This window comes from Syngnathus typhle, linkage group LG2 (assembly GCF_033458585.1).
Source record: "Syngnathus typhle isolate RoL2023-S1 ecotype Sweden linkage group LG2, RoL_Styp_1.0, whole genome shotgun sequence".
NCBI lineage: Eukaryota > Metazoa > Chordata > Actinopteri > Syngnathiformes > Syngnathidae > Syngnathus > Syngnathus typhle.
In genome coordinates, this window is record NC_083739.1 from 8,288,077 (window position 1) to 8,313,788 (window position 25,712).

The 25,712-nt window shown below is 40.2% G+C and overlaps 2 protein-coding genes across 3 annotated transcripts in view; one reads left to right on the top strand and one right to left on the bottom strand.

Annotated features, from left to right (window-relative positions):
* The window catches only part of opn7b (opsin 7, group member b), a 43,366-nt gene extending 18,926 nt beyond the window's left edge, over positions 1–24,440 (bottom strand). The window contains exon 1 of the mRNA XM_061272937.1: positions 24,157–24,440. The gene's annotated coding sequence lies outside the window, so the exon portion shown is untranslated. The remainder of the gene's footprint in view (positions 1–24,156) is intronic.
* On the top strand, positions 15,970–20,690 carry LOC133144898 (uncharacterized protein K02A2.6-like). 2 transcript variants are annotated; one of them, XM_061267954.1, is made up of 2 exons: positions 16,125–16,361; positions 16,682–20,690. In XM_061267954.1, the coding sequence occupies exon 2, from the start codon at positions 17,094–17,096 to the stop codon at positions 20,331–20,333; it is 3,240 nt and encodes a 1,079-aa protein (XP_061123938.1). In that variant the 5' UTR covers positions 16,125–16,361; positions 16,682–17,093; the 3' UTR covers positions 20,334–20,690. The 2 variants fall into 2 exon arrangements, with proteins under 2 accessions (XP_061123930.1, XP_061123938.1); XM_061267946.1 differs by having other exon boundaries at positions 15,970–20,690.
* Positions 24,441–25,712: the final 1,272 nt, after the last annotated feature.

Consider the following 25,712-nt stretch of genomic DNA (forward strand, 5'->3'; position numbering starts at 1 on the left):
CGTAAATAGGACGTGACTGATTATTTATTATAAGATAGCCGGGAGCCTTTTTCCCCAACATTAACCAACCACTGCTCACCAGAACTATCACTTACCATTACAAATCCACTCATTCTTTATTCCGTGACCCAAAATATTCACACGTTTTCTTCCAATCACAATTTTAGAAACAACAGCACCAATAATGTCTTTGCAATAAACATGAGACAAGCATGTTCAGATTTGACGGGTAATCCCGACTGTCGCCACCAAAAGCCTGTCAAAATATGAATAACACCAGAGTAGCAGTGAGCACGCAGTCATCCACACAGGCGGCACAAGACTTAGCGGTAGCAAATGTGTGCTCTCGTATGTGTTGGTGGTGAGTCAAATCTCAAGCTTAGTGAGTCGCATATCCGACAGAGGCCTTTTCATCAGTAATTGTAATTTATGGCAGTTTTTGATGATGAAGTAGAGGAGCTTTTTCCAAAGCACTTACTCAGCTTCACTGCTGGAAAGAACCGTTTGAATATAGTTCGTCATGTACAGAGTACACTTTTCATTTATATAACAAATTTTCACTGTGAGTGGGAGAAATGCTTCAAGGCACTGCAATAATATAAACATAATACAATATTAAGCATATTGACACTGTTCGGTTATCCATATTTGTGCTTCACAAATAGTTCAAATATGATTTTCAGTGTGCAATATTGTGCATAAATATTATGCATATCAAGTTTTTTTTTTTTTTATGACGTGCACCCAGAGTGTATTTTATTACTATGTCATCAATGTCAATATTACACTCTTCCTTTTGCATAAATGTTCCCAGTGGGTGGCTGTCCTGCTGTTCATGGTTTGACGTCAAAAAGTTTGGCGAATGAATGAATAATTAGTTGTAGAAATTTGATTTAACTTCATTTGCATGTCCCCAAATAACTCAAAATGGTGTGCATCATGTATTACTCACATAGTCACTATAGTCGGTATGTATTCTTAGAATTAATCGGCCAATCAATTGGTGATCTTTTTTTTATGTTTTTTTTTTAAATGTAGGCATTGGCGTGAAAAAAATTCATATTGGTCGGCCCCTACACAAAACGCCCAAAGCAACAACATGGCAAACAAGGTGGGGCTGCCATGTCATCCACCATGGCACCTGGGCCGCGAGTTTCAGCCTTCCACTTTATAAGTTAGTAGCGAACTTTTTTTGTCCTTGTTATCACTTCAGAGTTGATAAAAGATGTTTTCGCTTTTGTTTTCTGTACTTAGCTTGATTGACAGACTTTTTATAATTCGTCTGTAGCAAAGAAGAGGCATTACGCTTCCCTTCATTGTACCAAAGCAGCAAGTCTTTTCTTGAATGTTGAAATGGCAGAAAAGGTACAGAACGACAAGTCTTTTATTATTGAAGTTAACATCAGTTGAGTTCTGTTAGTCAACAAGAAGGCAAAAAATATATAACAAATCTGCGAATGGCTTTTGATAGTGTTTAATTATAAATGTTGTCATTTGGGATTTTGACTATACTGCTACTAAATGCACTACTAATTACTCCTTTACAGAGTCGTGCTTTATAATATTACCTCAGCTACAAGCATCATGTTCAGTGTTCTTACTGCAAAATAATTTTTGGGGCATTACTCCATTCATGACTAACCTATTCAAGTTGTTTCGGAACTATTTTATCAAAATGGAATGCAGATTTGGGGTGTAAGCTCTAAAATATTGACAATACAGTATGATAACCTTTTTCCCAACTCTTTTCAAGGGAAAGTAAAGCTAAGTGTGTACAACCTGTGGTCAGAATTAACCAATCCCATTTAAACTCGTGTTAAATGGGAATCAGCACACATCTGCCACAATTTAAGTGCCTTTGATTAACATAACTTGAATAAACATAGTATTTATATGGAATACAGATATTCCAATAACTTTGTTTTTTTTGCCTTTCTCTTTCTCAATTCAATTGGGAACTATTCATATAATATTTCTCTCCACCTCGTGTACCAGTCCATCATCTAAAACATGATGATGTGACCAAAATGTTTCACTTGAAATTTGGACCCATAAATTCAAACGTGGTTTCATTGTATCATAAAACATTTTGCCACATACTTTGGTAGACTTTGACATTTCTGTTAACGCAGGAGCATATACATAGTGCTTGTATATGAGGATAGACTGTACATCAGTGCATTGCAATGCATCAGTCTGCTCCATGGTAATAGGACACTGCAAAGCAAAACTCTGCAGCTCATTAAATGGAGCGCAGAATTCGCTGTCTTTGACTGCACTTCACAGCAAGATCGCTTTGTGATGATCTTAATGGCAGCATACAGAATAGCTCTCTTTGTAGATTCTAATTCTTGATTCATAATATTCCTGTGTTTCCCAGTCATGCAAACAAGCAAAAAACGGGCTCTTCCATATTGGACCAGCTGACAATTTCTTTCTTTTATTGTGCACTTGGAGACTCCAGGATTATAGAAAAGTTTTATTTAGCCCCTCCACGTTCTGCAGAGATACTTTTATAATCCGTTTGGGGGATTCTTTTTTGATCCGTTCAATTTCATCCATTCCTACTATGTATTTTGAGCAATTATGCCATAGTTTTTGCAGCGGGAGTGCCAAACAAGGTAATCTGTGCGGGCAAACGTTTTTGCAAATTCAACATTTTTATTTCTCGCAACTTTGTGAACCGTGATAACACACCATTGTGATACGTTCATCTGAAATCTGGGTTCTGCAGGTTCATTGTCCTCACTGTCCTCTCGCTCCAGTCTAAACACGTCCTTCTGATTATGATTGAATTTGTGGAATATAAATTAAGAAGCAAAAATAAACCAATTCTTATTGGGGGGGGCGTCCATTTTGTCAATTGCTGTCGACTGAAAATGACAGCACAGTTGCCAGGTCTCAGGTGACAATCATTCACAGCTCAACTTCAGAAAACTCATTAAAAGTACTTATTTTTAGCTCCCTTTTAAAATCTCAAGAAATGTTGCTTCCATCCAATCCACCATCTGCCTATTTTATGTCTGCTTGCTGCCTGATTCAAACACAGACATTTCCAGATGGAAGAATGTTTTTCTCTGACTGATGTAACAACAACCACTTATGGGAAATCTTATTTGAATAAATGAACCACTTCTGTTAGGGTTCATTTGAAAGTTTTTAGGGAAACATAATTCATATTCCATTATTCCTTTCAATCTATGATTGGAGCATTTGGAACACTGGTCAGTCAATGTTCTTCCTCCACGATACTATGGCTCATTGTTTTCTCATTCATCCAGCCTCACTTTGAAGCGATCTTTTATGTGCACTGCACTGCTTTATTTGGTGTTTACAGTCCATATTTTATTTTTTATGGCTGGCTACAGGAGGGGGATGACAACAGCTGCAACATGTTTCATTATCATGCAGGTGTTTCAGAAATAATAAGATTAAATCATATTTAAAATAATTCACATTTTACATGTAAGCATACAGTACAGAGAATTCATCTGAGCATTTCATTTTTCCATCTTCCATCAAAACTTAAATTGCTTTCAGTTGTGCAAGAGCTTGTAGATAAAACCTGATTTGACAGTGTTCCGAAGGTCTTGTGCACATTTTGGTATTAAATAAGGACGTAAAATGCACCTGAAAGTTTGCAATCTCAAGCTTTTCATGGAATCTTCAAAGATGTTTGAAGTGAGCATTGTTAATACCACGATTTTTATATATATTTTTAATTCAAGGACGCAAAACATGTTTTCTGGTTGACTGAACGCCATAACTGGATCTGAAAAAAAAATAGTCTCTTTCTTCATTTTGTCACAATAATACTGAACATGTGAAAGTGCAAACACTACAATGTTTTATCAGCTGACAATGAGAACAGATTTGTGAAATCAATGAAGCGACCTGAGACAGCTATGGTGTCTTGCGAATTCAAAAGTCAGTACACAGTTGACTCATTGTGTTGTGTGTTGCAAAAGTAAAGAGACCACATTTCCAAAAACTACCCCATGCTTGGCTTTATCCATGTTCATGTGCACAGGCAGGAACATCTGACTATTTACCTCTCACATTGCAGTAGCATAATGCCAAGGTGATAATTGGCTGCCAACTTGTCTAATTTTGCATGACTGGCAGGTCCTTCATTTACTTTTTGGCCGTCACAAACACTCTGTCATTTCTTTGGCCCAAATGTGGCAGTCAAATCACTGGTGCTGTCCTCTTGCCAGACAGCAGTCTTTAGTGACATTCAAGCCCGTTTGGCTTCAAGTTGTGTCATCCTTTTCCAGTCCCCGGAGAATCAAATTTGATAAGAAAATGAGCCATCACAGACATATTTTCATCTGCAAAGCAAACACACAAAAGCTGCCAGAAAGCTGATAATCACCATCCAGGACGGAAGGGAAAAGAAGAATAGTCAGGTGACTATAGCCGCAAATCTTCTTGTCCCAAACAGCCAAAAGACATTCAGATTAAGAGAATGCTCATTTTCTAGTTACAAGCTGTCATTCGACCAATAGTTTGGTTTGACTTAAATGTGGCGTTTAAGGCGCAACATTACATCACATGTGAAAGCACATTTGCTGCCTATGTCAAATCATCTTTGCTCAAATTCTTGCATATTGTTCTGATGAAGCAGTGGCGCTCAATCATGCGGCGTACATGTGCCTTGAGTCCATATTTAACTTCAATCGGTGTTCCAAGCTGAGCCCACTGCCACCTTCCTCTCTGTTTGTCGCATGGATCTCAATGTTACTGGGTCACTGAGATGACGCTTTGCCTCTGGGAGACCCGCAGCACCACGCTTGGACTCGTCACCGAGCCCTTCAGCTTTAGTTCATGGGCAGTTGCAAACATTGCACAACATATAGCTGTCATCCTCTGTTTGGATCTTTGCTCTCTCTACAGACAGCATTGTTTAGCTCTATACTCAAACACATTGGTTGTGTTGGTGGAGGATTTTGAAGTGAAACTAAAAACATATCTTGGGTATTTCTTTTATTTCACAGCCAATGTGAGTGAAGTTTGTGTTGAAAACTTACAAGAGACTTTTATAAGTTTGATTTGATATTGGGAAACAATTTTCCAGATTGGGCCAGGCATATTTTCTCAGAAATGATTTTCTCAGCATGACATAAACCACAATCAATGACTTGGCATCAGAGAAATGAAAATGGAAAGTCTAGTATGTTTGATACTTTGGTTATCTTCGGGGTAGTGGGACATTCACAGAACATTGAAAAGCACATTTTCACTTGTGGATGACAACAGTGGTGGACCTTTATTACCAAGTGTGAGTTTAGAAAAACTTCAGGTTCAACAAATTAAAAAACTTCAGGTTCAACAAATTTACCAGAGGGTGAGATTGAACATTCCAATTAGATTTCAATATTACAGCTTTGTTGAACCCTTTTGCCACTTTCCACTCAGCATTTAATAATATTGCACCAATAATAAAAAGTGAACTGTTAATTTGTTGACACATTTCAGCAATTCTCTAAATATATTTACTAGAAATGATCAAATCAATTTCACAGACCTAATGAATAATAGGAAATTAATTAAAAGAAAACGCAACGTTGGGCCACTTAAAGTGAGTTTGTAAAGATCTTTTCCCTCAAAGACCGCAAGGCCAAACCTGCACTTTATCGAATACATTAATTAAATCAAATTGCTTAAACGAGGACTGGCACCAGAGTGAACCTGCGCTCTAAAGCTGTTTACAACTCTGTGTCCAAGTGCGGATTGGCACGTCAATAGCGTACGTCTCCCCTGTGACTACTCGCAGAAAGATTTGAACCCATTGCCAGCCTGTTCGAAAAGCCAAGTCTTTAAAATCTGAGCCACTGCTGCCCATCGAGTGACGCATTCTAAGAGCTGAATCTTTTCTGGTGAAGCTCAGGATTATAGCTGGGACTGGAGTATCCTGTCGTACTATACACGCGAGAGATTGACTGTTAATCGCCGGACTGGCCTTGAATTACGAATTGATCCCACACCAGCTCCAAAGAAGTCATAAGTCATGTTAGAGTTCCTTGCAGCATAAAGCTTCATAAAGCACAATGAGCTTCAGAATTTGGAGCTGAGTTGAATGAATTTCACAAGATGATTAATTAAAAAAAAACAAAGAATCAAAAGGTCATGCAATTGAATGAATGATAGCCATGGTGGAAAAACAGGCGGTAAGGAAGTCATTACTCAAGGTTTACTGTGGTTTACTTCTGAATAAATGGTTGATGGGTGATTACATTAGACTGAAGCAACAATGGTGCACATATGCAAGATAAAGAAGCAGCAACAAGATAAACACAGTGCTGCCTCGCCACAGCTTGCACAAGACTGGGTATTAAGGTCACCGCCTCTGGGGCCATTTTTAAGAGTGCTCGAGTCAAATCCATTTGAATAAACCCACATGAGAGAAGCACACCAATGTAAACTTACTGAATAAGGCTTGACATATAACAATACACAGTGGGCGCTTTTTTGACATGGAGACCCCAGTATATGGACCACTACTGACAGAGATGCAATTCTCAAAATCACACGCAAATGTACAAAGCATTGTGTTCTTCTTGACCGTATTGGCTCTATTTTCATAGTAGGTGTAAATCCTGCGTGGTCTGTGATTTATTGTATCTCAGCATGGAGGCCACTTCAGAGTAATTTCACAGATTGCCCCACGCCGGCGGATCGGGAAGACGGAGGGGTGCCCTACTCTGGGAGTGGTTACTACCACCTTCTAAATACTTTTATAACGCAAAATGAAGAAAAAATAACAGACAGAACTTGGCCTAATAACTACGTTAAAGATTTTAAGTTACAAGCCCACTCCCACCCACAAATGGTTCCTTTTCTTCTAAATATTTGTGAGACTTAACTCTCACTGCCTTTAACAAATGAATTTGTAAGACAAAACTCTAGCATCACCTGCCTTTGACGAACGTCAATTTTTTTTTAAAAATGGGATGTGTGGGCCGTCTTTTCTAGAGTTTTCAAGGTTGAAGGTCATTTTTCCCCACCATTTGATGGCTACACCACAGGAGATGAGATTAGCCAACGTGAAAACAGGAAAATAAAATAAAGGTGTAGGGCACCGAAGACAAGAGAACCATATTGTAGAAAAGAGTGGAAAAGTTTCATTTTTGACTCATCAGTCCACAAAATGTTTCTCCAAAGTCCTGAGGATCATCAAATCTTGAGGATTATCAAGTCTTCGAGTCGTCAAGGATCATCAAGAAGCGATTGAATGTTTTGCAAGGCGTACAAATGGGCAACTGTACTGAATAAACTACATTTCTACTATTATTCAACACCACTCAAACTCGATATTGCATCCACCCTTGCAATCAGTTGATCATCAATAGCAGGGAACATCCTAGCCACCGGATTATCGATCCTTTAGGAGAACATTTCAAATCACTCATGAAGCTTCAATTTGTGAGACGCCTTTCCCAGCAGAACATCCACATCAACAAAGATCACTTCATCTAAATGGCTCTTTTATAGGGAAACACATTTTACCAATCCAACAATAAGCATCCACAAGAGTTAGTGCTTTAGAGCCCCTTCAGCGTCATGGGAGAAGCAGAGAAATTGCATAAACACAATCCACGCAAAATGATTCAAAGCTGCTTGTCTCAAAACCCGAAAACAATCACCAAAACAGTGGTTAAGCTTGTTTTTTGAGCTTTTGAAGTGCCGAGGCACTAATTTGTGTCATTATATTGCTCTACGTTTATTATTTTGTTCAAAGGGAGCCTAACGGCCATTATGCATTCATTTAGTCCAGTAGTATTAAACCTCCTTCCGCTAATAAAAATCAAAAGAGCATGTCTCTTGAGCATCTGCTTGTAAAGTGCATTACGGTTGCCGAGTTAGTATTTGAAAAATACCCATCAGGCTCAAACTTAACAATTTCCAGACGAAAAAAATGAATGGCTCATTATACAAGCATTCTGGAAGTACTACCTGATTATTCACGAGAAAACAATGGATCCCACAGAAGGGAGATGCTCTGGTTACAGCATCAAACTGTATTATAAAATTACTATGAATATTTGATCAAAATAAACCAGGAGACAGCTTGAAAATGATATTTCAAAACTGCATCAAAATAAAAACACAGCAACATTGTGCAACAACTGTGACACATGAAATTTTGAATGTAACACACATAAAAAAACATACAATGGTGACTCAACTTACTTTTTTCATTCACTTCAGACCATATAGTACCAATATTAAATATTTATCCTCTGCGACAAAAAAACTATGACTGCTGCGCTGAGAAGCCGACACATCAGCTGAGACAATGTGTTAGGGAATGTTTGATAGTGGCTCTAAACGGCCAAGATGCACTCACCATAAAGCAACAGTACAACTGACGGAGAGAAATATGACAAAAAAGAGAGTAATTGATTTTAATTGGAAATTATATGTGAATGTCATTAGTGGTATGTTTTTATTAAGTACAACAACATAGCTATTTTCCTCGATTAAAAACAGATTTGACTTTTGATGGGAGGCTGGCACAGATTAATGTCATTTTCATTCATTTCAAAGGAGAAAGATGATTTGGGAGATGTTTGGAGTAACGAGTGATCAAAGAACAAATTAAACTCTGGTTTCAAGGCACCACTGTACTTCATTGAAACTTTTGCAGGACTCCATTCTTTATGTCATTAAAATAGTAATGAAGTAGGTACATTATCATACTCAGATAGAGGGTCTAAATTAGAATGTTGGTGTTTGACAAAGGATTGTGAACCATTTTTGTTTGGGAACTTAACAGGAGGTGAAATGTTAGTAATTGTTGGAATTTAAAGTAAGAGAGAAAGTGGGACTTTAGGCAGCGAATGTGAGCAGAAACACACTTTGAGCCTCGTGTCAATGTGGGTCGAGTTGAAGAAGCATGCGCTTGTTTGTGCACAAAAACACATTTCACTTTTGCGGTGTGTTCTAAGGCCAGAAACAAAGAGGGCAAAGATATTTTTGATAGGGGAGGGCAAGACACAATTATGTACAGTAAGGTCTCAAATATTAGAGCATCTCCACTCGTATGAGTAGGCATCGATAATTAATACCGTATTTTCCGGCCTATAAGGCGCACCGGACTATAAGGCGCACCTTCAATGAATGGCCCATTTTAAAACTTTATCCTTATATAAGGCGCACCGGACTATAAGGTGCACCATTAATGCATCATGTCAGATTTTTAATCCAAATCAAATCATTCTCCATTTTATCTTTTTTATTTCAACTTCAGACGGAACAAATTACTTTATAATCATAAAATAATGATCCATAGTCTTTTCGATTCATGATTCATAGTCTTCAGCGGGCCACTTATGCTTGATTTCATGACACAATGCTTTGGGCCAGTTTAAATTTAGGAATTTGGTCCATATATAAGGCGCACCGGACTATAAGGCGCACTGTTGGTTTTTGAGAAAATTTTAGGTTTTTAGGTGCGCCTTATAGGGCGGAAAATACGGTAATTGTATTCGAATTTACGGACTCCGATCAGATGCAGGTGACAAGTTCTTAAGAGAAAGTGTATGGATTCTCTCCATGTAAATGAAATTATACCTGATGTTCTTTTGAATCTTCTATGAATGTTTTCATGGCACCCCGCAAATGTGTGTGTACATACTGTATCTAAGGGTATCAATCATTCAGCTGCTCTGTGTCATGGGCTCTTTGACCAAAAGAGCTGGAAAGAGAAGTAACCGTAGTCATTCTTTAATCAGTCATTTCAAAGTTAATGACTTTTGAGGGCTTTCTCTGCATAATACATGTTTGAGGGTTTGGATGTTATTATAATTTCATGTGAATGCATCTGATGAGGTTCTTCATTGCGCACAGTCACTCAAAATGGAGTAAATACTAGCTTATTAATACTGCCAGACTGAAAAACAACCTACATTCACTAGACCAGTGCTTCTCAATTATTTTCTGTTACGCCCCCCCTTAGCAAGAAGAAAACTATTCGCGCCCCCCCTTAGCAAGAAGAAAACTATTCGCGCCCCCCCCCTCCCCACCGTGACTATCCTAACTTGTCTTGTAAGTCGTAAAATGTTGCACTGTCGCAAACGTCACAGAAGTAACAATGAGAGCGCCACTGCCCCCTGCTGGGAAGATGCGCAATTACACTTTATTCTAGTACTGCAAAAAAAAAGCCTGTTCCCCAGGGTCACACGCGCCCCCCCAGGTATAGCACGGCGCCCCCCAAGGGGGGCGCGCCCCACTATTTGAGAAGCACTGCACTAGACGAGTCATTTCCCTCCCAGTAGAGAGGAGCTTTTTTTTCTCCAAAATTCATACTTGTCAAGTCAACTATCTTATTAAAAGTTCAGGAAGTGTTACATCTACACGCTATTAACTCTTTGTTTTCTCCTCCATTCAAAAACTGTTTTAATAGGTTGTCTTTCGGGGATGGCAATATATCGGGGCTAGGGTAGGCTAAAGCCTCTTCAGAAATCTGTGTAAGCCCTGAAGCATTTCATTTGATATTCTAAAATATACGTATTGATGATTTACTCAGCCCCCTTATGTATCGGCCCTCAGGAGAGGAGTAATACTGTAGCTGTCTTTGAACGTAATTGGTTGGATGCTGCTCCTTTTATATATGCCTTTACGGGAAAACATCAGCATAATTGATTCATCGACTTCAAACACTTTTCATTACATTCGCGTAGAGTGTAAAACATGTCGAGTTGTCCAACCAGTATTTATAGTAGATATCTTATTGTCTTTCGTGAGCAGGGACAAGCAGATTTTTACAAAAGCTTAGCATTTAATTGGCGTCAAACTAAATCTTTTTGGTCTGTACGTTTGTTTTGTTTTTACTGTGAAATCTCCGACCTTCGACAGTTCTGACACTTTCTTTTTTACCACAGTGACTTTCCAGCCAACTGTGGAACCGTTACAGACGATGTGATTGAGAGCAATTTTATTCAGGGCAGGTACCAGGAGAGAAGCAGGAGGCTCTGCCCACCAATTATCACATGATAACCGGAGGACAGAAAAAAACAAAACAAAAAAAGAGACAGGGTAGTGAGAAATTTATTTGACTAACGTCCAGTGTGATTAAGACTAATCCAGCATTTTACTCATCTCTCATGTATGAGAGCTTGCGCAATAAAGCTGTCATGTCTCCTAAGTTTTACGCTTTTTTGAGTATCGCATTTCCACGCACATCTTCACTCTTCTATATAAGATTGTCACATTTTATTTATGTGAGATTTTTTTTTTAATTGAAATGCATGAAGTTTGTTTTTAATGGTCGACGGCAATGAAGCAAAGCGATTAATTGAATGTTCCTACCCTTTCAGTCGGATTTGCTAATTACATTCATGGTTTTGTGAACGTGTCTGTGTGTGAGCATGTGTGGCTGAATGTCATCCATAATGCATTTAGTACATGGGGATAGCTGACATTGTGAAAATATGGATGCATGCCATCCAGAATGTCTTGCCTAAGGGTCTATCCATGCTCATCCCTAAAATGTTAACAACTGCTTTATCCACTCGTGGCACAGTCCAATTCACTTTGCACATAGTGAGGGTTCAGCAATGATTCACAGGTGTTTAGCATGCCTATTATGCAGTACTGTTACGAAACATAAGACAAGTTTAATGCAGCCTGAATAACATCTTCGTAGACCACACACAGAAGTTTGGCTGAGGGCTCTAAATCACCCACATTGACAATTACTGTATGTCCCTGGTGTTGCGCAACTGCTCTTGGCAGTTGTTACTCCATGTTGTTCATGTATATTTCAGTTTCTCATTTCTGATAAATTGTTAAAAGGGAAATTTGTAATTCCATCCCAAAAAACACTTTGGGTCATATCTGTCAATGATAGTCGTACATGGGGGAAATTAACTAAAAAAAACGGTGTGGTCCTTATCCTTCTAATTTGATTTTTTTTAAAGAAATCAGAAACAGAAGGTGTCATTCGTTTACCCCCCCCCCCCCCCCCCCACTCTTTAACACACTCATGAGAAGCACACCCCCTTAGCCTTGCATGTCAGACTTGTCTTACCTTGGGCTTTGGGAGTTTCGCTAAGTCTAAGATTGCCTGAACGTCCCTCGTTTTTCAACAACACGGCGGATAACGATCAAACATAGTGAAGAGATCTCAGGCAGCTGAGTGTGGGTATGTTAAGGTTAAGGATATGCGTTGTGTTTGATCTATTGATCACAACTCACGTTCATGATCAGATGTCATTACGAATGGCTCAAGAATCGCTCAAGAACATAAGTCTGATGTGCGGCTTTATAGAGATTTTGCTAGCACCTTTTGCATTGCCAACTCCCCCTTTAAAGACCTCGACATTCTTGTGATCATCTTGTTTTGTTACCAAGGCATTTCCATAACATTTAATCTGTTAACAAAATAAACACTACAAAAATAAATGAGACCGGATTAAATTCATGCCGCAAGTGCAACTCAGTACGGGAACACACACAGTCCAGTACGTGAAAATGGCAGCTGCCAGCGTGCCTTAGTGCTGGAATTCCATTGATATTTTTAAACCAGACCAAAAGAAAACTGGATAGCTGGGTGTGTGATATGACTGTGTCACAAGGTAGCAGTATTAAGATTGCTTACACAATGTTCTCCCCTCTGATTTGATTGTTCTGTATCTATCTCCATGTGTGTTCGTCTTTTGTCACTTTATGTGGTATCGCTTCGGTCAAACTAAGCTGGAACAACACCGACCAGAGCCTTAAGGTCTTGACTTAGAGACAAACTGACTAATATAATAATGATGCTAATGGGTTTTATCAGTATCCCACATTGTCGGTATTTTGTGTTATGTACGAGCTTGTTTGAGTATGAAACATTAACCAGTGGCGGCTGCTGGTCATTCAAGGAGAGAAAGCTCCATTTTTTTCTGCCCTACATCATAAATGTGTTCATTGATTTTCATGACAATTCTACACTAGTCGTTTTTAACAAAGTCACTATGAATTGGTGAGGTCTCTGGATTAGTTTCGAACGACAGAATAAAAATAGTGGAGGTTTATACTACAAGATCAATGATTCTCTTATTCACGGTCAAAGAACAGATTGATTATCCAAACATCATGCAGAAGAAGCCAAGTGTCTGGGCCAGCTCACTGCCCCATACATCCTCAGAAACGGGGAGCATCAACTTAGACAGACTTCATTGTCATTTTGTAAACACTCGGTGCACACAAAACGAAATTTCGTTGCATACGGCTCTCAACAAAGGAATGATATTTCGGCTGGATAAAAAGTGACATTTCTATATAAATATGAAATGAGATAAGATAAATATAAAGTGCAGCAGTGAAGGAAACAAAAACAGTATTTACAAAGTGCGCAGAGGAATGCTAAGTTGACTGTTCAACCGTCTGACGACAGTAGGGAAAAAACTGTTGCAGAACCTGGTGGACCTGCAGTGGATGCTGCGAAACCTCTTCCCAGAGGGTAGCAGGGAGAACAGTCCTTGGTGGGGGTGTGATGGGTCACTAATAATATTTCGGGCTCGGGACACGCAGCGCTGGGATGACAAGTCCTGAATGGAGGGAAGAGGCAATGGGCGAGATAAGGCCCACCATTTATCCAATGACTATTCAGTTTCAGCAATTGGAATAACCCACTAAGCTTCTTAATCGAGCCATTAGAAACTGTCTCCGACTGCAGTAAAGTGGTGTGGCACTGTAGAGGAAAGGATTTTGTCTCAGTAATCTGTCATAAGTATATAATTCTGAGCAAAAGATGATAGTTTTCCAGTGCATATGTACTCAATGAAATGTATACACATATTTTGACATACATATATTTCTGGGGGGGAGGGTTAATTTGGGGGTAATTTAAATTCCCTTGCAGTAAAACAAACAGAAATACCTTTATTCTTTCAACACCTCTAATAGTTTGCATTACTCTGCACTGTATGCTCCTTCAGGTGCTAACTTGTGAACAGCTCTATTTTTAACCTTCTTTTTCCTCACTAGAACATTTTGTTGTCCGCATAAATTCCATACCAGTGAGCTCAGTGTCAATATTGCTCAATATGCCACTTATGTCATCACCTAATTTGAATGCCTATATTTTATGAGTCTGGTGGTTAGATGTGATGGAAACCTGACCTGGTAAGGGCTGAGGACGCCACAATCAAAGTAAGGTAAGTAAAGCTGGATTAGTCACAGTGAAACTTGCCTTTGGCATCCCCTCAAGATACAAATTGTAGAGCTGCCCGCTGGAAGAATGAAATTGAGAAAAGTAATGAAATGAGAATTCAAATCATGCTCCGGACAAGCGCTCGCCGCAGAGCTACTTGTGAATGCTCTAATCCTCTTAAATACGGTCGGTCCATGACATTTTTTCAAAATTGCTCGGGTCTCATTCATTTAAGTGAAGAGACACCTTGACATTGAGCTGCTGGCTCAACAAATAAAACTGTGTCGTGCAACATTTTACACCAATCAGCCCTCATTCTGCTTTGAAGAACTTAAAAGACTAAGACCTAGAATTAATGTGTAGTGACTTTAATTGCATGTTTGTGTTGAGTACACAGACACTGAGGGGAGTCAAAAGAGCGGTACATGCATTAGTGATTCCTTCTTGTTATGGGCAGTAAGTTCCATAAAAAAATGGTTTTCTTATTCATGAATAAATATTTTAACATCAAACCAATAAACACACGTTTGCAGTGCATCCCTGTTTTCAACAGAAAGAGAGCGATATAGAACGTGTTTACTGTTCAGCAGTCAAGGTTGAATGGATACAGTAACCGTGACAATCATGTCAATCATGCAAGCAATCCTAATTTCCTGGTGTCAGGCTGAAACCTCGTATGCCGCAATCGGTATATTTAATATTTTTTCAGAAGGGTGGCCCAAATGTTTTGCCCAATTGATCTGTCAAAACTAAATGTTTTTTCAGAAAATGTTCTTATAACTTCTGCATAGTGTGCAGAAATAGGGTGTTTAGAATTTACTCCCACTCCGACACCCCCCACTTCTTTCAAATTAAAATGGTTGCGTCCTACTCACCATTAAATAGAGCCCAGCATCACGTAATTGATCCCCTGTGTAGATTTGTTTGTGCAGACGTCCTGGCTGCATAATCGGCGGTAGGCCAAAGATTTTTAATGGAGAGTCGTGAAAATAAGTTACCATTCCGGCCAAGTGAATTCACATTTCACTTTGATGAAAAGGCCATAATTAGATACATGTGCACACTGGACAGGTTGGATATTAAATATCCCTAACAAGTGCCAGGAGTGCTTTAACAACTATGGCTATAACAGATGGGGAGAACTACAATGGTGAGTTTTCGTCTTCTGATCTTACTGTCTTCCATATTTTAAAAAATGCTTGACACCTCACAAGTGAAACGTTTGGTATTTATAGATATCTTCATAGTATTCATCGTGCAAGTGTACGTAGTGTATCAGTAGCTTTTGGTACCACAATAAATTTTCACAGATAAAAATATTAACGTCAGGTATCTGCGGCATCAGCACCTCGGACAGTTCTGTTTCTCTCTTCCTGCCCCTCCCGTCCTGTTTTGCAGTGATCAGCACTGATTGGCCCGCACCTTCTGTTCATCGCCATACAACGTTAATTCCTATGTAAACCCTGAACTTCTGTCACTTCTGGCTGGTTCGTCTGCTTATACGCATGCCTGCCTGCCACCTGTTCCTGATCTGGCCTGCTCCCTGATTCCTGTTTGCCTGATTCACTGTGTAGCGAAACGCCCACTTGCTTCTTGCTTTCCTTTGTGCTTTGCTGGATTCGACCACATGCCTGACTACAAACTTGCCGTTCCCTTGTCTCCCTCCACGACACACGACGCTTGCTCGCTGACCGGCTCGTCTGCTTTCTCTTTGCACCTTCCCTGCTGGAGTTACAGTTTCCCTTCTTCCCCGTTTGTTAAATAAAAGTTTACGTTACACACGGTTGCCCTGCCTCGCCCATGGTAATTAGGGCTACAATATCACCTTCAATTTGTTATGTATTGACTTGGAAGTGTTGTTTCTCGTTTGCATATTGCATTGTTTGGTATGCTCTACTTTTTGTTGCCCCTCTCCGTGCGGTGTGGTGTGATGGGTCAGCGGATGAATATCATTGTGATGAGGCTTGTTCAGGAAATAAAAACACGCTAACAAAAGTAACGTGAATCTGTGCTCTTTACAAAGGTTATGTAAGAGAATAAACATAACAAAATTGGCGACGAGACTTAAAAAGGACCCTACAAATGCGGAGGTGGACCGGACACAAGTGAATAGTGCTTCATGGACTTGGTTGTGTGGACGTAAGTTTCGTCTGCTCGCCCCGAATTCTGCTCTGATCAAGCAAGCCGGAGGTGAGGACGGGTGTCGCTCAGGACCAAGGTAAAAGTGAACGGACGCCAAGAAAAGTGAAAAAAAAATAATAAAATGTCCGGAATCTTGGGAAATATGGACATATTTGACAGTTCGGTAGAAGACTGGACAACTTATGTGGAAAGAGTTGAGCAGTACTGCCTAGCTAATGAGATACAGGACGAAAGAAAAGTAGCTGTCCTACTCAGTGTCATGGGCGCCAAAATGTATAACTTACTCCGCAGCCTGGTCGCCCCAGCTAAACCGGCAGACAAAACATTTGATGAAATAATGCAGATAATGAAAAGTCATCTAAACCCAGCTCCATTGGTGATTGCTGAGCGCTTTAGATTTCACAAGAGAAACCAGTCAAGGACGGAGACGGTGTCAGAGTACATCGCAGAACTGAGGAAACTGGCCGAACACTGTCAGTTCAGAGACGGACTTTCAGATGCTCTGAGGGACAGGTTCGTGTGCGGGCTGCACAACGAGAGCATTCAGAAACGGCTTTTGACGGAGGACAAACTCACCTTGCAACGAGCAGTGGAAATAGCTGTTTCAGCGGAGACAGCAGCAAGGGATGCGACGGAGCTTCAAGGTAAAAACGCAGCCACAAGCTCTGTGTTTAAACTGCACACCAAACGGCATAATACCAAAGCAAAGCCCTGTTTCAGATGCGGTAAACAGTCACATGACCCCGCAGAGTGTTGGTTTAAGGATAAAGACTGCCGACAATGTGATAGAAGAGGGCACATACAGAAGATGTGTAAATCAAAGTACAGTAATGCAAAAGATAAACACAATATAAGAAAAGGACAAAAATTGCACAAAGTAGCACAGACAGATTCTGACAGTTCAAGTGAGGAAGAATTGGCTTGTTTAGGGCTGTGTGCTACAGAAGAGAATGACGGTGATGTGATTTGGCTGACACCAAAAATTAATGGAGTGCCATTAAAAATGGAACTGGACACAGGGTCAGCACTGTCGATCATATCATTCAACGACTACAAGAAAATGTTCCCAGACACTAAACTGTCACGCACCAGTGTAAAACTGAAGACATACACAGGAGAAAAGGTTGCACCACTGGGAAAACTCAAAGTGAAAGTGAAATACAGAAACCAAAAGTGCAATCTTGAGCTGTTCGTCCTTAAAGAGGGAGGTGTACCACTATTTGGTCGTAGATGGCTACGACAAATCAAGCTTAACTGGCATGAAATAAAGTCCATGCACATAGCCTCCAAACAGCTCACAGACATGAAGTTAACTGAGATACTGGATAAACATGCACATGTGTTCAGCGAAGGCATAGGAACAATGAAACACATCAAAGCACGTCTCGAGCTGGAAGAAGGTGCAAAAGCAAAGTTTCATAAAGCACGCCCTGTTCCATATGCGCTACGCCCAAAAGTTGAAGCTGAGCTGCAAAATCTCATGGATCAAGGAATAGTATCCAAAGTGGACTGGTCTGAGTGGGCTACACCAATCGTACCTGTTGCCAAGAAATCTTCAGACAAAGTGCGCATTTGTGGTGATTTCAAAGTAACTGTTAACCCTGTCATGCATGCAGACCAGTATCCACTCCCTCGCATCGATGACATTTTTGCATCTCTAGCAAATGGTGAGCACTTCACAAAGATTGACCTCGCACAAGCATATCTACAGATGGAAATGGATGAAAGTTCACGCAAGTACCTCACCATAAATACTCACAAAGGACTATACCAATACAACCGGCTTGTATTTGGTATTACAAGTGCCCCTGCGATATGGCAACGTGCAATGGACCAAGTGCTACAAGGAATCCCAGGTACTCAATGTTACTTGGATGATATTATTGTTACTGGTTGGGACAAAGAGTCACACTTGCAAAACTTGAATGCAGTTCTAACGAAACTGGAAGAATATGGTCTAAAAGCAAACAAAAAGAAATGTGAGTTTTTCAAGGAGTCCATTGAGTATTGTGGACACAAAATAGACAAGCACGGACTTCACAAAACGCAAGACAAAATTGAAGCTGTAGTAAATTCTCCACAACCAGAAAATGTCACCCAGTTACGCTCATTTCTTGGCCTTGTTAACTATTATCACAAGTTTTTGCCAAACCTTTCCTCTGTGCTGCACCCACTGAATGCACTACTGCACCAAAAGGCAAAGTGGGACTGGACTAAAGACTGTGAACAGGCATTTACAAAGGCAAAGGAACTCATTATTTCAGACAAGGTGCTCACACACTTTGATCCAAAGCTTCCCCTATGTCTAGCCTGTGACGCTTCACCTTATGGCATTGGTGCAGTTCTATCTCACAAAATGACTGATGGCTCTGAACGCCCCATTGCCTTTGCATCACGCTCTTTATCACCAGCAGAGCGTAATTATGCACAGATTGACAGAGAAGCTTTAAGCTTAGTGTGGGGTGTTAAGAAGTTTAACCAATACCTGTATGGAAAACACTTCATGCTGATTACAGATCACCAGCCTCTTGTTTCCATTTTCAGTCCAAAGAAAGGTGTTCCTGCTATGGCCGCCGCTCGTTTACAACGTTGGGCTCTCTTTCTTGGAGCACACACCTATACCATAGACTATAAAGGGACGAAACTACACGGAAATGCAGATGGTCTCTCTCGCCTTCCTCAACCACTGACAGAGAAGGCTACTGATCCTGCTTTAAATCTTCACATGCTGCAAATGGAACCACTTCCGGTGACTTGCGCTCAAATAAGCAAAGAAACAAGAAACGACCCTCTGCTATCTCGAGTGTATGACTTAACTGTTAATGGCTGGCCAATGCATGCAGATACTGAACTTAAGGACTATTTCACCAGAAAAGACCAACTTACTGTGTCCCAAGGATGTGTCCTGTGGGGGTCACGCGTTGTTGTACCTCCCAAACTGCGATCCAAAGTTCTAAACTCGCTGCATGATGGGCACATGGGGGTAGTTAAGATGAAGAGTCTTGCTAGAAGTTATGTGTGGTGGCCTGGCCTTGACAACCAAATTGAAACTCTGGTCAAAACATGCAGAGGATGTCACCAGACTCAGCGCTCACCTCAGATTGCCCCTGTCCACACTTGGGAATGGCCTGTTGCCCCATGGCAACGCATTCACATTGACTATGCTGGACCTTTCATGGATCACATGTTCCTTATTGTGGTCGACGCTCATTCAAAATGGCCCGAGGTTTTCACTGTAAAAAAAGCAACTACAACTGTAACAGTGAACCAGTTACAGATGCTTTTTGCACGTACAGGATACCCTCTTCAGCTTGTAAGTGACAATGGTACCCAGTTTACTAGTGAGGAGTTTCAGATCTTCCTGAAAAGCAACGGAATAAAACACCTTACTTCTGCTCCTCACCACCCTGCGACGAATGGACTTGCTGAACGTTTTGTACAAACTTTCAAACAGTCGATGAAAGCCAGTAGGAGGGAGGAAGTTCCACTACAGCAGAAAATCGCCAACTTTCTGCTAGCCTACAGAAACACTCCACATACTACTACTGGACAGTCACCTGCAATGTTGTTCATGGGAAGAAACCTAAGATCTCGTTTAGATCTCCTGAAACCTGACATCCGAGAACATGTTTCAAACAGACAATGTTCACCAACTCAGTTACAAAGGAAACTAAGATCATTTGACATCGGACAAAAAGTATTGGCAAGAGACTATCGTAACCAAGGCGACAAGTGGCAACATGCGGAAATTTTGACACAAACTGGACCACTCTCATATACAGTGAGTGTTGAGCCTAATGTCGTCTGGCGCAGACATGTTGATCAACTTTTGGACGCATCACCTGGAAATGCCGCTACTCAAACTACCACACCTACTGTCCCACAAAACCCTAAGGACAGTACTCCAGCCTCTGACATCACACCTGAGGAAAACATGTCCACACCGGAGATAATGGACATACACAAACCAATGACAAACCTACCTGATCCTCCTGGACGCAGATATCCTGAGAGGGTTCGCAAACCACCAGACAGACTTGATTTATAAATGTTGAAAGGAAACAAATGTTCTTTAAAAGAAAAAAAAAAAAAAGTTGTTAATATTTGATGTTGAAAATTGTTGTGAATTTTGAAATGCCTCTAAAAAGAAAAGTATACACTTAATAGCACATAGAAACATAGTACTTATATTTTTTTTATTTGATGATTATTGGTGCATCAAAGCTGGAAGAGAGGAATTGTTATGTATTGACTTGGAAGTGTTGTTTCTCGTTTGCATATTGCATTGTTTGGTATGCTCTACTTTTTGTTGCCCCTCTCCGTGCGGTGTGGTGTGATGGGTCAGCGGATGAATATCATTGTGATGAGGCTTGTTCAGGAAATAAAAACACGCTAACAAAAGTAACGTGAATCTGTGCTCTTTACAAAGGTTATGTAAGAGAATAAACATAACACAATTTAAGTTGCACTATTACATGTTAGGCAGGCTGGGCCAAGCTGCAAGGTTTAATCAAAACTGCTATCGGTGACTTATTCAAGTAGCAGACAGGTGACAGGTGCTACTGCATTAGCCTACACAAATTGGTTTAGTTCTCAACAAGTTATTCACGTGACCTGCATAAAATGCGCCAGGGAGTGCAGAAAATGAGATCTGAATTAGAAGTGTGTGTGCTGGTGTGGGTGTCTATGTGTGTGTTGGTATAATCTCTGCACCCTGCTCAACTAAACCTCCTGCCATCCCCTTGCCAACCCCAGGTAAAAGTGTTTAGAGCTGCCACTGACAATGCCACAAAGACCACCATTTTAAAAGGACACGACCATAATGACTAATGTGTCTCGAAATACAACCAGTGACCTGTACTATTAAAATACATTGTTAGAAAGTTAAGAAAAACATCCATTTAAAAAATATTTAAAAAATGTTGGTTACAACTTTGATACACAATGGGCCATGTTTTGTAGGATGATGATAATATGATATGGTTGCTGCCCCACCATATTACATCACTACCCGAAATACATTGTGTTGAAAACAACAATGGCACATATATGCAAATAAGGTTTCTACAAAATGTATATTAAACCGGATATTATTTTCAAAATGTTATCTTGTAGTTATGTTACAAACCTCATTAATCATTTTGAGCAAACATGTCATCTCACTTAGCGCTCCTTTTAATTATGTACTTCCACACACAGATTGAGAAGCCTCATCCAAACTTTGACTTGGGTCAGATGAAGTCATTTCATCTACTGTACATACCTCACTGACATTCCACCCACACAGCCACGGTGGAAATGCAAATCTAATCAAGATTTATAAATTAAAATCCTACCATGGTGAAAAAAGGTCAATATTTCTGATTTGAGGATTTTTATTTCCTAATTGAGTCCTGTGACTGAGAGATGATATCTGGTGAACGTAGTGTGCACTGCTTCTCACCTATATCAGATCAGCATCCCCCATGACGCTGAGGTGAAAGGTGAAAAAAAATTGGATGGAAATCTAGTTGTTGAATTGCGTAACGGCACACACGATTAATTGCACGTGTCTATAGCTTCCTCCTCTCTTTGAAACAAGATAAACACAGCGTAAACACAGCGAGCGCTTTAATAGGGAGCAAGGGAAGTTGTTTTCACTGGAGGAAACACGACCACCAGAGAGCCAGAAAACAAAAGCAAATGCACAGTGGTTTGATAAAGCTTAATTGAAGCTACATTGTACGGTGCTTCTCCTTGAACTTCTCAATTAACCTTTTTATTTATGACCCTGGTCTGACATGCCACTGCAAAGCATCCTGTCTCCCACACAGATGTGGAAACCGTTGCCAGCGCCTTTGTACCGTCACTCTACTTTAGGTTGCATAAATACAACACAAAGACACGTGCAATAGAAGTGCAATGGGAGGGTGCCGATGTAGACTTGCTAAATGAATTGTGCCACCATCAATTATTACTCCATTATCACTTGATTGATTTTTCCACAAAAGAACAGCAAAAAAAGAAAATAATGGCAAGCAATGCTTTCAATTTGTTTTTTGTAACTCACTATTCATCATCTATCCACTGATGTGTGTGTGTGTATATTTGTATATACATTTATATATTGCCAAATCAGAATCCTTGACCAACCAATAGCAACAATTCCATCCATAATTTGAATCTAACGAGGAACCGCCGATCGTGCCGCAAAGCAGGTTAGGAGCATGTGTGTGTTTTCCATTGATGCATTCAAACTACACATTTACGTACACATGCAGTTGTTTATATGGATATAATAAATGCATTTTTTGTGCCCCCATAAAGACTGATGATGGGTCTGATGGCCACCCTTTGGAGTAAACTCATTTTGGTCACTCGTTTCTACAATTTTGTTTTAGGGGTTTAATTTGTTTTTTTTTTGTTTTTTGTCAAGACCCAATGCTTGCAGCCACAGGTGAAGTTGGGAACCTATTTCGAAAAGTTAATTGAGAAAGAGTAAAACAGACCGAGCAGAATCTGCATCACTGCAGACGCTGCAAGAAAATGGAACTTTCGGGGCAGAATCTCATCCCTGATCTGGAAAGGGCACTCCACCCTATGCCGACAGACCCTATCCATGACCGAAATATTATTTCAAGCAGTAATTGTATGAGGAAAGTTTTTCTTTTTTTTGTCTATCCTCAGAACTCAGCAAGGGCTCATTTTTAAATGTATGCAATTTGAGCCAATGTCTTTTCTTGGGGGACATTCTACTTAGGTCTTGCTTCTTGTGTGTTTGACTCATTTGTAGTTCCCTTCCAGGCAAATAATTCTGAAGCCTCTTTTCTGTGCCGTGAAATATGTTATGGAGCCCAGCTAAAACCTTATAAGGAGGGTGTTTTATGACCTTTATTACCGCAATAGAGAATCCATCTGCCAACCCCAAGTTAATACCACACATCCTTTTAAACTGGCGGTATGGCTGACTAAGGTTTTGTTTTTCATGAAGAATGTTGGACATGGGCTTCCATCATTATACTCCAGCTTGTAAAGAATTGTCTATCTGTTCCTCAACTTATATTGTTAATTATCGTTTCAAAACAATGACAGACTGATGCTCTCTGACTGGTGATGTCATTCCAATTGGGTCTGTATGTTTGTACACAAGCTGTTTTGAAGCCGTGCAAAGATGTAATCTTTGGTCTTCAGTGGGATCAAATTAGCACTAGAGTTTTGTGAACAACAGTGCTTTTGTGTTTGTTTCATGTCAGTTGAAATAATGGCCAGCACTGATACTGACTCAAAGAAGGCCAACACAAAACTTCATATCCACACACATGCCGTGCAAAGCCACGTGAAAGTTCAGTTTCAAAATCAAGCGTCATTTTAGGTTTGTCCCTATTTTTAGGAAGTCCGTCTCAATTACAAGCAGAATAGCAGTCGCACGGAGACGTTGTTGTCTCTTGATCACCACATTAAAGGACGTGCAGGCTGAAAGCAACTTTTCAGTTGGAATCACAATTACGTTGAACATCCATGTCACATTTCCAAATAGCTGTCACCTCGTCAGTTATGCTGTGCAATGCGCACAATGGGACATGCTGTCCTTCCAAATCCACGCCAAGTTTAATCAACATCACTTGAGGGAGCATAATAACTCATTATGTAAATCCTCTGGAACATGTCACAAAGTTGCTGAGGCACAGTGAGGCAAAAGCATTGAGTATAATTACAAGAATTAAATGCTTTTAAGCACATCAGCCATTAATTAGGAGAAGAGGCTTTGTGAAATCCATAAAGACTGAAGCAGACCGAAAAGGCAAACATTCTCTTCATAAGGTTAAACAGCTACTTTGCGATACTTGACTAAAATCAAAGTTGATTAAAGGTAGAAAGAACGATGTGCCTACCTTAGTGAGAGGGTGTGCTGCCTAGGGATCATTGGTGTTTCATGGCGAGAGCCAACGCATCAAACCTTCAACCGTGTGTAAAGGAAGCAGATGAGAAGATCTGTGGGCTCAATGTGTAAAGCCACTGGGCCAAGTGGACTGTGTACAGAGCCACAGAATCCACTCGCGGTCAGCAAGCAGCAGTAGCAGCCCTACAGCTGCGCTCGGCTCGGCGGTGGAACGAGGGAGACGGGCTGTTGATGCTCTCTCTCCTCGGCCCCGCAGCTCACTGTGACTCTGACGAGCTCTTCTGCTTGCTCTGCGTTCCTCCTCTCTACTCAAAGCTCTTGTACACACATAGATGCTTCTCTCACTCTCTTTCTCTCTTCCCACTCTGTCTCTCTTTCTGGCAATCACATGCACACACCCGTCCCCAATCTCACTGAGGGTGGTTTCACCACAATGCAGATTGTCTTTTGATTGAGTCAACTATCGAGTTTATCGATGAAGAAAAACGCTTATCATATTCTCGCCTTTCACATGGGGAATCTCAAGGGATGACATGGTGGAGATGCAGGATGATGACAAAATTCCCACCTTACTCACATGAGGGTTCGTGCAGGGTGGGTGAGGGTGACACGGGTGACACGGCTTTGCTTTGAAGTGCAAGAGAAATGTCATGCTTAATGTTAGCTAGTCAGCCCAGATAGTTGCCAGTGGCAAAGGCACGCTTGTGTGTGTTTCTACATTCTCGTGTGCCATGTTCAATTCAAATGCAAGTTTTTGAAAACTGCAGAGGACTGGAATGAGGGCGTAATTCATAAGAGAAAACCGAAACAAAAGACCGTAGAGCATAAACAGCAAGTCATGTCTTTGAATGCACAATTCTCTGCTTTCGAGGAGGGCTTCATAAATGAACTTATTCACTGCTGCTGTTTTCATAGAGTTCCCCGTATTAATAACCAGCTGCATTTTGACTGGTCTTTCATGACCCAAACAATATTGTGTCCTGAATGTACCAAATTGAATTCTGTGAAAACCAACAAAAGTCCCAAACAATACTGTATTATAAAAATACCAAGACCCAAACAATATTGTGTCCTGACCCTACCAAATTGAATTGAAAACAAACAAAAGTGGAAAAAAAGTGGATACAGTATGAGTTGAGGAACTTATTGCAACACACTACATTAAGGACAAATTATGGATGAATCATTAGAGTAAGCTGCATTGAGAAAAACAAAGGTAAAGAAAGAGTAAGCTGCATTGAGAAAAACAAAGGTAAAGAAAGTGTTCAGAATTAAAATCAATCAGAGCATATTTTAAAACTTATAATACAATATCATGGATGTAACATATTTGATATGATTTGATTCAAAGTAAGGAAAGTCCAAATTATTGCAATGTGTCACATATAGTTCTCATAACGTCAACCTTTTATTGATTCCGCTTTTAGTTCCATCACTCGAGTCTTTGTTATTCCCCATGCTGTGCAACAGAGAGACAAAACCTATTTATTCGTTATACTTATCGTTTATTATTATTTATTTATGCACAGTTTGGGAATAATGTCGGCA

Excerpts from the sequence above, each read along its gene's own strand:
- LOC133144898 (XM_061267946.1), top strand. The coding sequence starts at position 16,407 with ATGTCCGGAATCTTGGGAAATATGGACATATTTGACAGTTCGGTAGAA.